The sequence below is a fragment of the Macadamia integrifolia genome, chromosome 2, assembly GCF_013358625.1.
Source record: "Macadamia integrifolia cultivar HAES 741 chromosome 2, SCU_Mint_v3, whole genome shotgun sequence".
NCBI classification, from domain to species: domain Eukaryota; kingdom Viridiplantae; phylum Streptophyta; class Magnoliopsida; order Proteales; family Proteaceae; genus Macadamia; species Macadamia integrifolia.
The window spans coordinates 38685626-38700235 of NC_056558.1; the positions used below are offsets into that span (position 1 = coordinate 38685626).

Below are 14610 nucleotides of genomic sequence, written 5' to 3' on the forward strand. Positions count from 1 at the left end.
GACAAAAAAAAACACTGTTTGGGGGTTGAAACCTAAGTTTCCACCATACCGGAAAAAATTCCCCGGTATCCTCGAAATTTCCTATGTTTCCCACGAAATTTCGGTCTCCCCATAGGTCGAAACCCGATACTGTGAACCTTGTGTGCAACTGAGTAGCCGGGATTGTCCTATAAAGAAACATCTCCAGCTTCCCAATTGAGGACTATCACCAAAACATAGCCAACCACTTCATCAGAAGTAATATATCCATATCAAACACCTTGAGGAAGTGGAAATCCTCGAGGCAAGAAAGCAATGAAAGACTAGATCGTTGATAGATTCTCTTTCCTCCTTACCTGCAAAAGAAAATATGAGGGAGGCCAACCCACCCCCTCTTCTATCTTTCCTCCTTTGGGGTATGTCAGTGATGCTGACTTCCTTTGCTTGACATTTCAGGGGAGGTTCAATATGTCAAATTACATTATGTGGAATAGTTGTCCCATCCGTATTTGTGTCACAAAGTGCAGAAACATTGATGTAGTAAATTGATACTGTTGTCCTCATGTACCCTGCAATCAATACTGTTGTACCCAACTGAATAGAATTTCTCTATTTTCTTTGACAAATAATCTGATTGATACATCCATAAAAAATGATCTGATTGATAGATATTAGTCTAAGATGATGAGTCATGATGAGCTCTAGCAAACTTGTTAATAAATGAATTGTTTCCACTTTTTGGATTATTTAGCTCTCTGACACTTTTCCCTTTCGTTTTGATACTTTTTAGATGTAATTTTGTAAAGTGAGATTTAATAACCAAATATGGAATGATTTGGAGTTAGTGACATAATCATGTGGACATGATTACACAAGTTTCTTTTTTAGGTTTGAAAATTTCACTTCCATTCCTTTAATTTTCCTTGTAACCAAATGGAGCCTTAATTTATACACATCCTTTCGGTTTGGCAATCAATTAATAAAGATAATGAAAAAAAAACTAAATTGAGAGGAAATCAGAATACTCCCAACTCCCAAGGAGAAAATTGGAAGATTCCGGCAGATAATAATGACAGCAATAAAACTGCATCATGGTAATCTTAATTAAGATTGGCCCAAAGGGCTCCAACCAATCAGAAAGGGAGAGAACTATTAATAAAAATTGAAGCCTAAACTTAACTAATCTCATACGCCTGCTTGGTTTCCATTCCTTCATCAACTTCTAAATCAAAAACTTCTCGACTAGATGGCACTAATTCAAATTATAAACACTTCAAAGATACCCAACACCCTTCTATTCCTATTTGAATTACATATGGATATAAGAAAAAAATAAACTGAAAGAAAAAGGCTCTTGTTAAAATTGATATGATGCTTTTTGCCTATTGTTTTTGTGTTCCCATCTTCTCGGGTCGTCCTCTTCAACTTGTCACTGTTTGAAAAATCTCCTGATGCAAAAGAAAGGTGTGATTTCACCTTTTGGTTTAATTATACAATGATTTGGACTCTCTCCCTCCGTATTGCTGTAGGCTCTGTTTAGTTGGTACTGAAGTAGAGGGAATGGAAAATTTGGAATCTCCTTTAAACGTTTAATTACCATATTTGGTAAGATTTCTAAGGTATTGAATCATGATTGCAAGAGTTTTGCAAGTCTAATCGTTTCATGGAGTTGGCCACCACACCAGCTAGGCTTACTTGCTCTTTTACTGGTCTCTGCTCTCATGGCTAGAGAGAAATAGTCCCCTTTGCTGGTTCTTTCGAAAGAACCCGAAAAGGAAGCAAGAAAGCGGGTGCTTTAACGCACAATGGCTTTCACGTCCCCTTTATATGAATTGGGCCGTTGCTTGTAAGATTCCACCTGGAAACATATCGTCACAAGTTAAACTAACCTATTTCCTTTGCTTTCATCTTCAAATAAATAAACAAATAAAAATTAGCAGCCCAGCACACAAGGCTCCTGCTACTGCAGGGTCTTGGAGGGGCAAATGTACTCGGCCTTACACCCTGCTTTCATCTTCAACTGAGGCACATATAATCTTGACTGCATTGTTCTTTGATTAAATGTGGATTTCTTAGGTTTGCATGCTCCTGCATCGTGCAATTGCAGAAGCTCTTTTGTGCATCTTGCATCATGCAGTTCCAGAAGCTCTTCTGTATCCTGCCTGATGAGAATTCTACCTGATGCCGTGTATTGAATTAGCCAGTAATGGCGATTGTATATTTTCGATATCGTGATGCAAATTTAGATTTTAAGATGTCTGCTTGAATATTCCTATTCTTCTTGTTTCTTCATATCCAGCGTTTATCTTGCTAGAAATGTTTTCTTCTCTAAGTATTCCTTTCTGTCAAGAGCAGGATTGGATATGGTTGGATAAGTGCATCAGGAGGTGACGGTTGGGGTGGAGGTGGTGGTGGTAGAATTTCTATTGACGTCTACAGCAGGCATGATGACCAAACAATTTTAGCTCATGGTGATCTCTCTCTCTCTCTCTCTCTCTCTCTCTCTGTTTTGTATGTGTTTGTGTACAGACAATAATTTGTTAGAGTACTTCCAATCATGTATGGTTTGACTGAACTTATTGGACATCAAGTACTGGCAAATTTTATTATTATTACTATCAGATACTTTCTGTGTGATGTATCAAGCAGCTGAATAATGCAAGGTTTGGCACTTCTTAAAAAAAATGCTTTGCTATTCACCAAAAAAAAAAGCATCATGTTCGATGTGGTCCTAGTTGGATTGAAGTTTGTTGTACTCCAAAAATATTCTAGGTCTCACATTAGAATATCCTGCCGGCTGCCTATCCATGTTTTCCCGATTTCTTGGTATTATTCTTCCTCCTTTTTCCTTGATTTTTAGTTGTTCATGTTTGTTATAAGAGTTGAAGCAACTTTTAGTTGGCTGTGTTTCACGTTCTGTGAGGTTTGATTGCCCTTGTACCTTTGCTGCTTGATCTGAAAGGGTTAAAGGGTTAAAGGGTTAAAGATATGACATCCTTTTATTCCCATTGGGCTCTCATGGGTGGTACTTCTATCCCTTACAATTTTCTTATATTCAATCTTGTTAGCAATTCTGCTATGTTGTTTGCAGGAGGAAGAAGTTTTGGCTGTCCGCAGAATGCTGGTGCAGCGGGGACTATTTATGATTCCATTCCCCGAAGCCTCATTGTCAGTAATCACAACAGGTCAACAGATACTGATACACTTCTTTTAGAGTTTCCCAATCAGCCACTTTGGACAAACGTTTTTGTACGAAATCATGCGAAGGCTGCTGTTCCTTTGCTTTGGAGTCGTGTTCAGGTGAAATTATAGATCTAACTCTTGTATGCAATGTAAAAGTTTGTTCTTTATTCTCTATCTTGGCTGCAATTCATTTTTATTGGGAAACAATATTTTGGTTATCATTTTCTATTCTGTTAAGATTGTAGCATGAGATCATGCAAACAATCAATAGATGAAGGAAGAAGAGAAGAAAAGAAGAAGAGAGGGAAAATAGGGAGAGGAGGAGAACGATGGGAAAGAAGGAGACTCACGGTTAGGTTGAATTACCTCCTACTGTGAGCTACTATACTATAAGGTGAAAAAACCAAATACAAAGACTAAACTACCCCATATTAGTACAAAATAGGACAACTATACCCTTAGTTAAAACATAAAACAACTAATCCCCAAAATACCCTCAAGCTGGAGCATATACATCATCATGCTCAGTTTGAAACAACCCTAAGAAAAGCTGGATGAAACAAGGCTTTAGTGAACATATCACCAAGCTCGGATCAGTAACAAACGGAGTTGAGATAAGTTCCCATTACATCATCCCCGTACAAAATGATAGTTCACTCATGAAAAACAGGGTTACTGGCAATGCAGATGGCGACCTGATTTTCAAAAAACACATTAGGTTTAGTAATGGGAAAACCAAGAACATGAAGAAATGATTTCTGCCACATCGACTTAGTCGCAGTATGAGCCATAGCCGTACAAAATGACAGTTCGCTCATTCTCTGATTTGTTTTGTTCTTTTGGAATCATTCGTTCTTTCTTCTTCCTCTTATGCGAATTATATTTTTTCTGGTATCTTCTTTGATAGATGTTTCTGCATCAGGTATTTCTTGGTTTTGGTTGATGGTACTCTGTATAATTTTCTGGAATTCCTATTTTGTGTGACCATTTTTCTTCATTCGCTGATGCATTATATAGGTTCAAGGACAGCTTAGTTTATTGTGTGGTGGGATTTTGACCTTTGGACTCACGCATTATCCATCATCAGAGTTTGAGCTTATGGCAGAAGAGCTCCTTATGAGTGATTCAAAACTTAGGGTAAGTTACAAATGTTATTTGTTGATTCGTATTCGAATTACATATAGTCACTTGTGTATCAAATAAAGATCACCCTTTGAATTCGATCATTGATTTAAGGGATTCATTCATGCAACTTTTGATTCTCTTCTGCATGGAGGTTAAATAACTGTGCATTTTTTACTGTTAGAATTTGGCATAAATGGCTGACAAAGTATTAACTACGAAGTTTCTCTACACATGGATTGAAAAAAATAATAATTGTATTTTCTTTGTACTATTATTATAAAGTAACTATAATTCCTGATCATTGATAACTTGATTTGTTTCAAGAGAGCACATTTAGACATTGTTTTCATATCTTATTTCTTCCAAATGATTATATACTGATTACTTACTATAGCATATGCCATTCACAGTGTGCTATTAATTGGCCCGCGCCCGGAATGATATGACCTTTATGAGACTTCCCTCCTCTTCTTGTTAGCTTTGTAGTCTTTGGTTTTTGTGATATACATCTACAAGTATGTATTTCTGCCTTTGATGTATATTTTTCTTCTATATTTAATTTCTTGCCACTATTTTCGATCAAATTTAGGTTTATGGGGCACTGCGTATGACTGTAAAAATGCTTTTGATGTGGAATTCCAAAATGCTCATAGATGGTGGTGGGGACGCAATGCTTGCAACTTCAATGCTTGAGGCTAGCAATTTAGTCGTTCTCAAGGTATTCCACTATAGTATATTTTCTGTTTCCTACATGACAGTGGTCGATGATGTGTGAGCTTCCTTATCATATCTTCTTTTCAGGAATCTTCTGTCATACATTCTAATGCAAATCTGGGAGTTCATGGGCAAGGCTTGCTGAATTTATCTGGACCAGGAGATCAAATTGAAGCTCAACGTCTCATCCTATCACTATTTTATGAGATTCATGTAAGTGGAAGGTTTCATCCTTTGCTGTCTGTTTATGTTTTAACAACATGATTTCATTTCCAATCCAGTTTTTCTCAAGTGCACCCATCCTTTCAGCTTATATTTCTTATGATTTAATTGAGTTATATTATTATTTGATGCGGTTTCTTGAGTTTCTCCCTTTCAACTTTGAATTTCTTAAATTCTCCTTCCAAACTATCTTTACATGCTAACTGTGAGGATCTGTTTTCTTCAAATCGACCGTGTCCCTGTCCCTATTACGTTTCATACAAAAATAAATGCAAGCCAATAGCTCCACTGTGGTTTAAAGCCATCTCTTGGATGGTGGGTCTCGAAAAGGTATTAACTTTGAAATGCTTCAAAGGAGAATAGATATCACGTGGATATCACCTTTCATCTCATTTCTGACTGATGTGCACTTGCGAGAGTGAATCAAGAAACTGCTTTTTTTATCTATTTTGAAACAGTAGGGGCATTTGGAGCATGTGTTTTTGTTGAGAGGGCTCCTATGTGTCTCTGTTAAAGCTTGTGAACTCATTAACCAGTCGAACAAGAGGCCTTTCAGAGGTTGGGGCTGTAGGTCTTGGAAGTTGTTGCATGGAACATTTTGTGCTTGTTCCTACTTTTAAGGTGGAGTGAAATGGTTTTCTTATTTGCTGCTAAAGGGGTTGTATATAGTTGGTCTTTTCCTCTTTGCCTTGTCGGAGGGAGGATTTTGTTTCTGTTCATTTTTTTCCCCTCTTTTCTCAGTAAATTTCATTTTTTTTGGGGGGGGGGGTGGGGTGGGGGGTGTGAGGAGGGGATTAAAGAATCTACAATGATTGGCCGATTGTGGAGTCAGTAAAGATGAAGGCTACTACGTATTGGGTCCTCATTTCTAAATAATTTAAATATACTAAACAGATCATCAGAGAACCAGATGCGATAGACATGTTCCTAACCTTTTGATCCTCTCCAAGCCTTAGATAGTGTATGCTGGCAGCCTTTTGGAGAATTTCGTCCAGCTGCCAAATTTTAGGTATTACTTAAGGGATCTCGGATGGTCAATAGCATTGGAATCTTTAGTAATGTTGTGGTTTTCCAAGTATCATGCTTTTCTTAGCAATTTGGTAGCTCGATTCCAAGAAAAGCTGAAATTCTAGTTATTCTGGCAGGGCTAAAATAAATAGGAATCTGAGTTTTGTTAACTTAATCGTTGAAAGAGACTCAATTGATGTGATTGCTTGGGCTTTTGCAGGCTTTCATGCATTAATTTAATGGGTGCCATTTCCATAGATGACCTCCTCGGGAATTATCTTGCTCTCTCTAGTTCCTAGGTTGGATGAAAGAGTAGTCTCTTCGGCAAGGGGGTGTTAAAAGGTTATTCCTGCATTTTTGGCCATTATGCCATCATAGGGTGGTGATGGGTTTCTAGAAGCCTAAGAGATTAGGCGCAGAAAATCTGTTGAAAAGCCTTTATCACAGTGGTCACAGTGAAGTGATTAAATATGACCAGAATTGAAGAATGAACAATAACAGAAAATCAATATATACGATGCGCTTCAGAACTTAATGGAATACTATATTCTGTGAAGAGAAACTGATGGAGGGCCTGGAGAGAAAGGGAAGAAATCCCTGGGTGAACTCAGAGGGGGAAAGGGGTCACACAACTTGCACCATACTCGGCACTAAAACCTTCAAATCAATTCATCATTCAAAATCTGTCCAATTACTTGGGTTACATGCCTTTATATAATAAACTGGAATTAAAACTTGCCTGATAAAATCTAAAATTAAATTAGCAACTCCTAATTTGCTTCCTAAATTCTAACTATTGAAATTAGAAACAAAATAAACTTAAATTGGTAACTCCCTAATTGACTATTAACTACCTAAATTAAAAGATTGCAAATAATCCCCAAACAAAATAAAATCCTAAAGATCCTAATGAATCCAAAAATCCAATCGGACCCGGTTCATCTCGGTTGAGGTTGCCTGAAGGGTCAACCCGGTTCAACAACATGAATTCTGCATCAGAACAGAAATCAGAATCTGGAATCAATCCAATGTTCGGATTCAAAGTTATTGAAGAATCCTTTTTGGATTAGGACTGTTATAGAACCAAGAACATATGGATTGATCTCAAAAACAGTATAAAAGATGAACAGTAACTGAATCAAATATTATTAGTAAGATATCAAACTGAAACAAAGCCAGAAACTGTAGCCAAAAATACGAGTAATATGAGAATTCCAGCAAGTTAAGTAGCAATAAGTCTCTTTCAAAATAGCAGCAAGTTCAGATTTTTCTGAGAACAGAAACAGATTAAGAGCGAAGTCTGATGGTTATCTCTGAAACCAGATTTCAAATATCATGTCTTGTGGAAGAGAAACTCAGATTTCCTAATTGGAATAGGAGAATCAAGAAACAGCAAAAGACTTGATCTTTAATGAACAAAACAATACAAAAATTTCAGATCTGGTTAGAGTAAGGGATGACAAAACAAAAGCTTGATTTCAACAGTCGAATTTATCAATATAAGACATAAGTCAAGATACTAAACTGTTTTGATGTAGATGATGGAAAGAAAGAACTGAAAAGTATATGATCCAAGCCTGTCACCTGGACAGAGGTTGGACTTTGGAGTCCCACCAGCCTGTTTTGGATTCCCACCAAAGTTCTACTGTTTCCTATAGCAGTCATTTGAATCTCACAGAATTATTAGTATAAACCTGATTTATTCAACTGAAAAATGTGGGTAGTCTTTACCCTTTTACATTCTTTAATCAAGTTGAGTAGTTGGTTCTCATACTCTGGGATGGAAAATAAAGCAGAGGAAACTAAACTGAGTTTCAAACTAATCTAAACTCCTCCAACCATGAGCTGTTTGGAGTGTTCTAAACGAAATCAATTCTTGTAATACTATGGGACTGGAGGCCCTGGACTTATATAACCTATTCATCCCACTACCTACAATATTAAAACAAGATTCTAGACTTTAAAAGCCCACTGGTTCAAGGAAACCCAAACCAGATCCAGAGAAGACTGAGCTCTGTTTGGTAATGTTTCTGTTCCAGAAACAGCACTTTGTGTCAAAACCCGAATTTTCTGTTTTTGTGTTAAAAAATCGTTTTTTGCCAAAAAAATGTGTATGGTAAATCTGTTTCAGAAACGGTTTCACTGAGACAGGGATGAGGGAGAGAGGGAATCGAATGGAATTTTTTCTTCATGGAAAGGGTTTCTCAGTCCAATTTCACCGAGACAGGAATGAAGGAGACAAGTGATCGAGAGTGTTGAGGGAGAGCAGGGATCGAGCGAGAGTTCTTCACGGATTCTTCACCACTCCAGTTGATGCAGATATATCTGCATCACTAGTTCTTCAGAGTTTCAAGAAGATAGAGAAGGTTATGGCCTTGGGGAAATTATCGGGGACATTTGATTTTTTTTTCAAATGGAACATTTCTCAAATGTTGAAAACATGGTTAACTATGGTTCAACATTCCCTCCCACCCTTTTTTTTACCCGGTTATTTTTTTTTATAAATGAAAAAAGAACCGTGGACACCAAAGGAAGGATTCCATTTTATTGTTCCCGTAGAATGAAAAAAGAAAAAAACTACCAAACGCAGCCTGACTTAATTCACAACCGTATGGCTGAGTTACTGAGTCAGGTTCTTTCTCCTTTTTGGTACTTTTGACATTTGGGAGTACCTTCCTTGATGCTGATCTGCATCACGTGGTTCCTGTTTTTATGCTTCTTTCATTTTTCTATCCCTATCATTTGCTTTTTAATTTAATTTTTTTCTGCATCAACAGAAACCCTGTAGTCATATTGAAAGGGAAATTTCTTCTGATTTAATGATATGTTTTCTTTATTTCCCTCACCTGTGTGCATCCAATATAATGCTGTCACACTTCATGAACAGCCTAGTTATGGGCCTTGGTTATTGTGCTTTTGGTTATGATGGGGTCAATTATAAAGCACAAAAGTTTAGATCAATGGGGATACTCGGATTTTGATTTAGGATTTAAGTCATCTCCTGGTAGAATTAGGAGTTTGGAAATCAAATTGGTTGTTTGGTCCTAGTTTCATTAGGATTTTAGAGTGTTGATTCCCTAGTCAGTTTAGGAGTTACTTTATGTCAATTTAAGTCTGTTAAAGGTCAAATGTGTGGTGGTTTGAGTTATATTAGCATTGAGCAAGTTATAGTCATGGTGGGAGTAAAATTTTTGAAGTTTTATGTAAGCATATATATACCCTACTATCTAGCTGTGCGAGATTGAATAGGATAGAGTTGAGTTTTGTCTTCTTCCCTATCGGTACCCCTTTTTCCTCCTTTATTTTCCCTCAATTTTTTTTTCTAAAAACTTCATATCCTGTCTTCTGTTACCATTGATCTGATCCTCAGATATAGATGAGCATCTCCCTAATATCATCATCTAGTAGGTCCCTGTTCTTGTTCTTCTTCTTCTTCTTCTTCTTTTACCAATTCTTCCTTATTTGTCCAATTGTTTCTTCCAGAATCTCAGTGGTTAAGATTTTCCTGCATAATTTAATAAGATAGATCATCGGGAGAAATCAACCGTAATAATTTGGTCTCAAATTCATTGGTTTGTCAGGTAGAAAAATTTTCTTTCATACTCTTAAATAAGAATTTCAGAATTTTAAATTCCCTCATCAGTCTCTGCTCTCTGGTTTTCTCAACTAATCAGAGCCATATTATCTTTAATTGGCCTGTTACCAGCAGCTAATTGGATCTCTGATCCTTGCTGCATCACAACATGGGATTTAACCCATCTAAATACTTCTGGCTGTATGATGTTGATGGGCTATTCTACTCAACTGTGTATGGTCCATTGTGTAGATGTTTCTCAACAAATTTGTCTCCTTAATTGTATATTGGCTATTCTCTACTGGCTTATTTCTGCATTTTTCACTCGTAGGCATTGTTTTGCTTTGTACTTTGGGTGGCTGTGGTTCTGTTGAAATTCTTGCATAACATGTAATGCATACTGCATCGGTCATCATCTGATGTTAATGTTATTCGTGCTAGCATGGGTGCGAATAGAATTCTATATGGATGTTAATCTGGGTTCATGTTCTCTTTCCTTTCTTTATTGGATGATTTAAAATTAACTTCTTGACTTGTGCTTTGTATGGATAAAAGTTCTTATTATGTGTTGTTGTTATGGGAGTATAAAAATATTCTGTTTTAAATTTTTTTTTGGGGTTTAGTCATTTAGATTTGTTTTGTTTCGTTATGGGTGCACCATCTTTGATCCCCTTTTTTTTGGTTCAGGTTTTAGTTGGGATTTGCCATTGGCTCTATGTTTGTTCTTTTGTTAGTTTTTGGACTCAATAAATGACTTGCTCCAAACAAATGTAGACGATATATTAGTTCCTCCCCGGCTCCCCCTCTTTCCCCCCACCACCCCCTGTTGACCGGAATATTCAATGTTATCTGAAATCGTTGGCTGCTTGTATACTTTCTCGATTTCCTTTATGTGCTCTGTTAGAGATTTCTGAACTTCAAAATGCTTTAACTTGCTCTATGCCTTATTTTATTTCCCCTTTTATGTTGCTCAGGCATATGTTTCTGAGTGAATCTTCTAAATGTTGCATGCAGGTTGGGCATGGATCTATTTTGCAGGGTCCCTTGGAGAATGCGACTACTAATAACGTGTAAGTTTAGAGTTGCATAGGCTTTCGCTCACAAATTTACTTCCTTTCTGTTTGTTTATTTATTTAAGTTCTTTTCTTTTGCTATATGTTTAGGACACCGAGGCTTTACTGTGAATCCGAAGATTGCCCAATGGAACTTCTTCATCCGCCTGAGGATTGCAACGTGAATTCTTCTCTAGCCTTCACTCTTCAGGTGTTTCTTTCGTTAGATTAAATGCTGACAAATGTCATTTTTAATTGAGAATTAATTCTATTGGTTACTGTAGGCTTACAGGTTCAGTACACTCTGTTAGCTTCCGTATTCCCTTTTGATAATGATTTTGGTAGTTTCCATGTAGATTTGCCGAGTGGAAGATATAACTGTTGAAGGCATCATAAAAGGATCTGTTGTTCATTTCCATAGGGCAAGAACTGTTGTTGTCCAGTCTTCTGGAATAATAAGTGCATCTGGGCTAGGTACTTTGAGTTCTTTAAATCTGGAGATTTATTCATCAATTATGTTCATGTCTAATGAATCATAACTCTATGTTTCCTGCATTTCTTTGAGGGCCAGAAAATCGTCGTTCATAACTTAATGGTTTGAAAAAATATGTATATATATAAATTTTCCATGGATTTAAATTTTTTTGAGTTACACAGGCTGCACAGGTGGTGTCGGTAGAGGTAATTTCTTAAGCAATGGTATTGCCAGTGGTGGTGGGCATGGTGGTAAAGGTGGCAATGGATATTATGAAAGTAGTTTCGTTGAGGGTGGTGGTGCATATGGAAATGCTGATTTGCCTTGTGAACTGGGTAGTGGAAGTGGAAATGATAGCTTAGGTGGTTCAACAGCTGGTGGTGGTATCATAGGTAAGCTTTTGATGTCATTAATTGGAATTTTTCTTCCCTCTTCCCTTTTCTCAATCTAAGTGTGTGTATGCGCTTGTGAAGTTTTTGATGTGATCAACTGGAATGCTTCTTCCCCCTACTTCTCTTACTCTGTGTGTGTGTGTGTGTGTGTGTGTGTGTGTGTTTATATCTGTTGTTTTTTCATAGCATAGAATTTCACGTGTTTTCTGAGTCTCATTTTATTATTTTGATTGATATTGGTCGGAATGGCATATGTTTTCTTCTTCATTTGATTACCTAGAGATATTTACCCTGAAAAAGGAGACCCTCAAAATTTTCAACAGTCTAGGATATTTCTATACTTGTTTATTCTTATTGTACTTGCCTAAACTAAATTTGATAGCACTACTGATAATTGGCGCATATGCATCTTGATTGGATCCCTAGTAGGTTACCATCTGGATATAAGAGGTCCTTTACCTCAGCAGACCTTATGGAATGTCCAGATTCCTTCCAAGTGCAAAGCTTTACATTGGGAGTTCACTTATAAGAAGTTCATGACCAATATGTTTCTATGGAGACATTTGGAATGTTCCCCCTTCCTGCATACGCTTCTTGCATAAAGAGGTTGATGACTCTGTAGAACTGTGTCTTACTTTTCTCCCTCTTGTTTCATAAGTTTGTAGGCATTTCTTGCCATTTATCCATATGGATTAGGCAACTCTTTAAGATTGTAAAGGAGTTAGTCAATTTGGGTGCTTATAGTGAAAAGGGTTGGTTTCCATGGAAGATTTTGATTGCATCGTTCTGGTCTTAATGTGATGAGCACATCAACATTCCCTTAGGTCTCCTGTATTAATTCCAGATCCCCTTCTGTTCCTGTAGTGGCTTTGTCTCCCCCACCATTTGGGGTTGCTTAACTGGATGATGATGGCTATTCTCTTGGCAATGCTGGCATGTTTGGTACTGCCGTACTGGTGGTCTGGCTGGCTAGGAATTAGGAAGAAGTCAGGGGTCTAGTCAGGTCCTGTGGGGAGATACTAGAATGTAGAATGAGGGTATAGATTGTTTTATTAGCTGAATATTGATGGTCTGGTTTGGAAGCAGGAACGGTAAATTATGGTGGCCTATTCAGGTTTAGTGTAAGAGGGAGATTCAACGAGGGTGGAGATCTTTGCAATAGATATGGGTTTTGCTATATTCTCATATAAGACACTGTAGATGTGATTGTAGTGGGTGATTCACAAGGTGTCAAGTTTTGGTAGGTTTTAAGAGACGTACTAGAGAGATGCTAGGTGTGCTTTGATACTCATGGATATGCTTATACATGCCAAACAAGTTTTTGCACACTATAAATAAGCAATTAATAGTGATATCCAATATTCCAATCCATGTCAGGTTATCTCTATATTCATGGCATGTATGTGATTCAAATCTTTATTGGCCCGTGCAATCTAATAAATAAGAAGGAATTAAGCAAGAAGATTTGAAAAATAAAAATCTATTTGTGTATGAGTATACGGCATTAGAGTAACTCTAAAGGTCCAAACCAAGCAAGCAAGATTCAAGTATAAACATACTGCCAAGTATTGAGTAACATCAATTAAGTATATATAGATTAGCCATACTACTACTCCATTAGTAACATATTGTGTAACTATTAACAGTAAGTACTTGGCAACAAACAAAATCACAAATCTAGGTCGTTTTCCAACTTAGGTGTAAAAAAAAAAGAGGATACTTTAACCCGGGCTTTGATATTCAGTCTCTACTTCGCTTGTTTTATTACTCCTCCTATGTTGTTTTTTAGTGTAATGTTTTGGCCAAAAAAAAAAATGCAAGAATTTTTCTTTCAAAAACTGGTTTTTGGTAGCTTGTGTATCTACTGTATTGGTCCGTCTCATTACCATATTGGTCCGTATTGGATCTTTGCATACTTTTTATTAATATATTGGTTTTGTATCGTTGACATGGCCAATCTCGATATGTATTGTTTCGGTACTTGATACCATCTCAAGAAATGCTTTCCATTCGATATGCAAACTGGATGATGGCCCCCTTGGATCTTCTTTCATTTACTTTGTGGCATAGATCAGCTAACGAGTTGGCTATTGATTTAGCAAAACAAAGAGTAGACCAGCCTAGGATTTTTTTATGGGTGAGAGCCATGAGTTCTTCCTTTGTAATTTATGATTATTTTATGTCGTCTTGATTTTTATTTTGTGTTTGGCTATCTTGGAGGGTTTATATTGTTGTACATAATTTTTTTTTCTTTTCTTTTCCCTTCTTCAGTAAGGGCTGTTGCTTATCACTACCCGAAGAGGGGGCAGGGAATGATTAAAGATTTGGGATCATCTTCAGCCGTTCAGGATCAAGAAACCCTTAGATGAGGCTGATGCCCATGTAGAAGGTGTTTGATGGTCTTGTGTGGATAATTAGGGTCCTTTACAGTGTTACTGAAACACACAAGTTTGGTACAGTAAACCTTGTAACTTACAAAAGTCAGAATAATATAATCAGCAAAGAGAAATCCAGAAATTTTATGAACATATGGTCAGCAGAAAGTTGTTGTATTCTTTTGATGATGGCTGCTGTGATGCTTCTCAATTTTCTGAATGCACATTCTCTTCTTTCCTGTTTCTTTACTGACAGCTTTCATACATTTGAAGCCATCCGCTGCTTATTGATTCGAAGTATAGTCTTAATAATCTTATTTTGGATTGTTATCCGTAGAAGAATCTTATTTTGATTGTAACACATTCTATTGTAGTGATGTTTTCATATGTTCTAGGAAAGTAATGCTGTTGAGATGTGCCTTCGCCGGTTCTATTCTGAGTGCTTTATTTGAATTATAAGTTGTGTTTGTGTTCGTTTGTATGATTGCTTTATTTGAATTATATGTAGCTC

General features: G+C 36.9%; 1 protein-coding gene across 1 annotated transcript in view; it reads left to right on the forward strand.

Moving 5' to 3' along the window:
- LOC122066956 overlaps window positions 1–14610 on the forward strand; it is a 30679-nt gene that overhangs the window by 7730 nt on the left and 8339 nt on the right. The window contains exons 2-10 of the mRNA XM_042630803.1: window positions 2335–2450; window positions 3071–3279; window positions 4180–4299; window positions 4877–5005; window positions 5089–5214; window positions 10820–10875; window positions 10969–11068; window positions 11214–11331; window positions 11515–11724. Of these exons, the coding sequence (XP_042486737.1) occupies window positions 2335–2450; window positions 3071–3279; window positions 4180–4299; window positions 4877–5005; window positions 5089–5214; window positions 10820–10875; window positions 10969–11068; window positions 11214–11331; window positions 11515–11724 (1184 nt within the window). The remainder of the gene's footprint in view (window positions 1–2334; window positions 2451–3070; window positions 3280–4179; window positions 4300–4876; window positions 5006–5088; window positions 5215–10819; window positions 10876–10968; window positions 11069–11213; window positions 11332–11514; window positions 11725–14610) is intronic.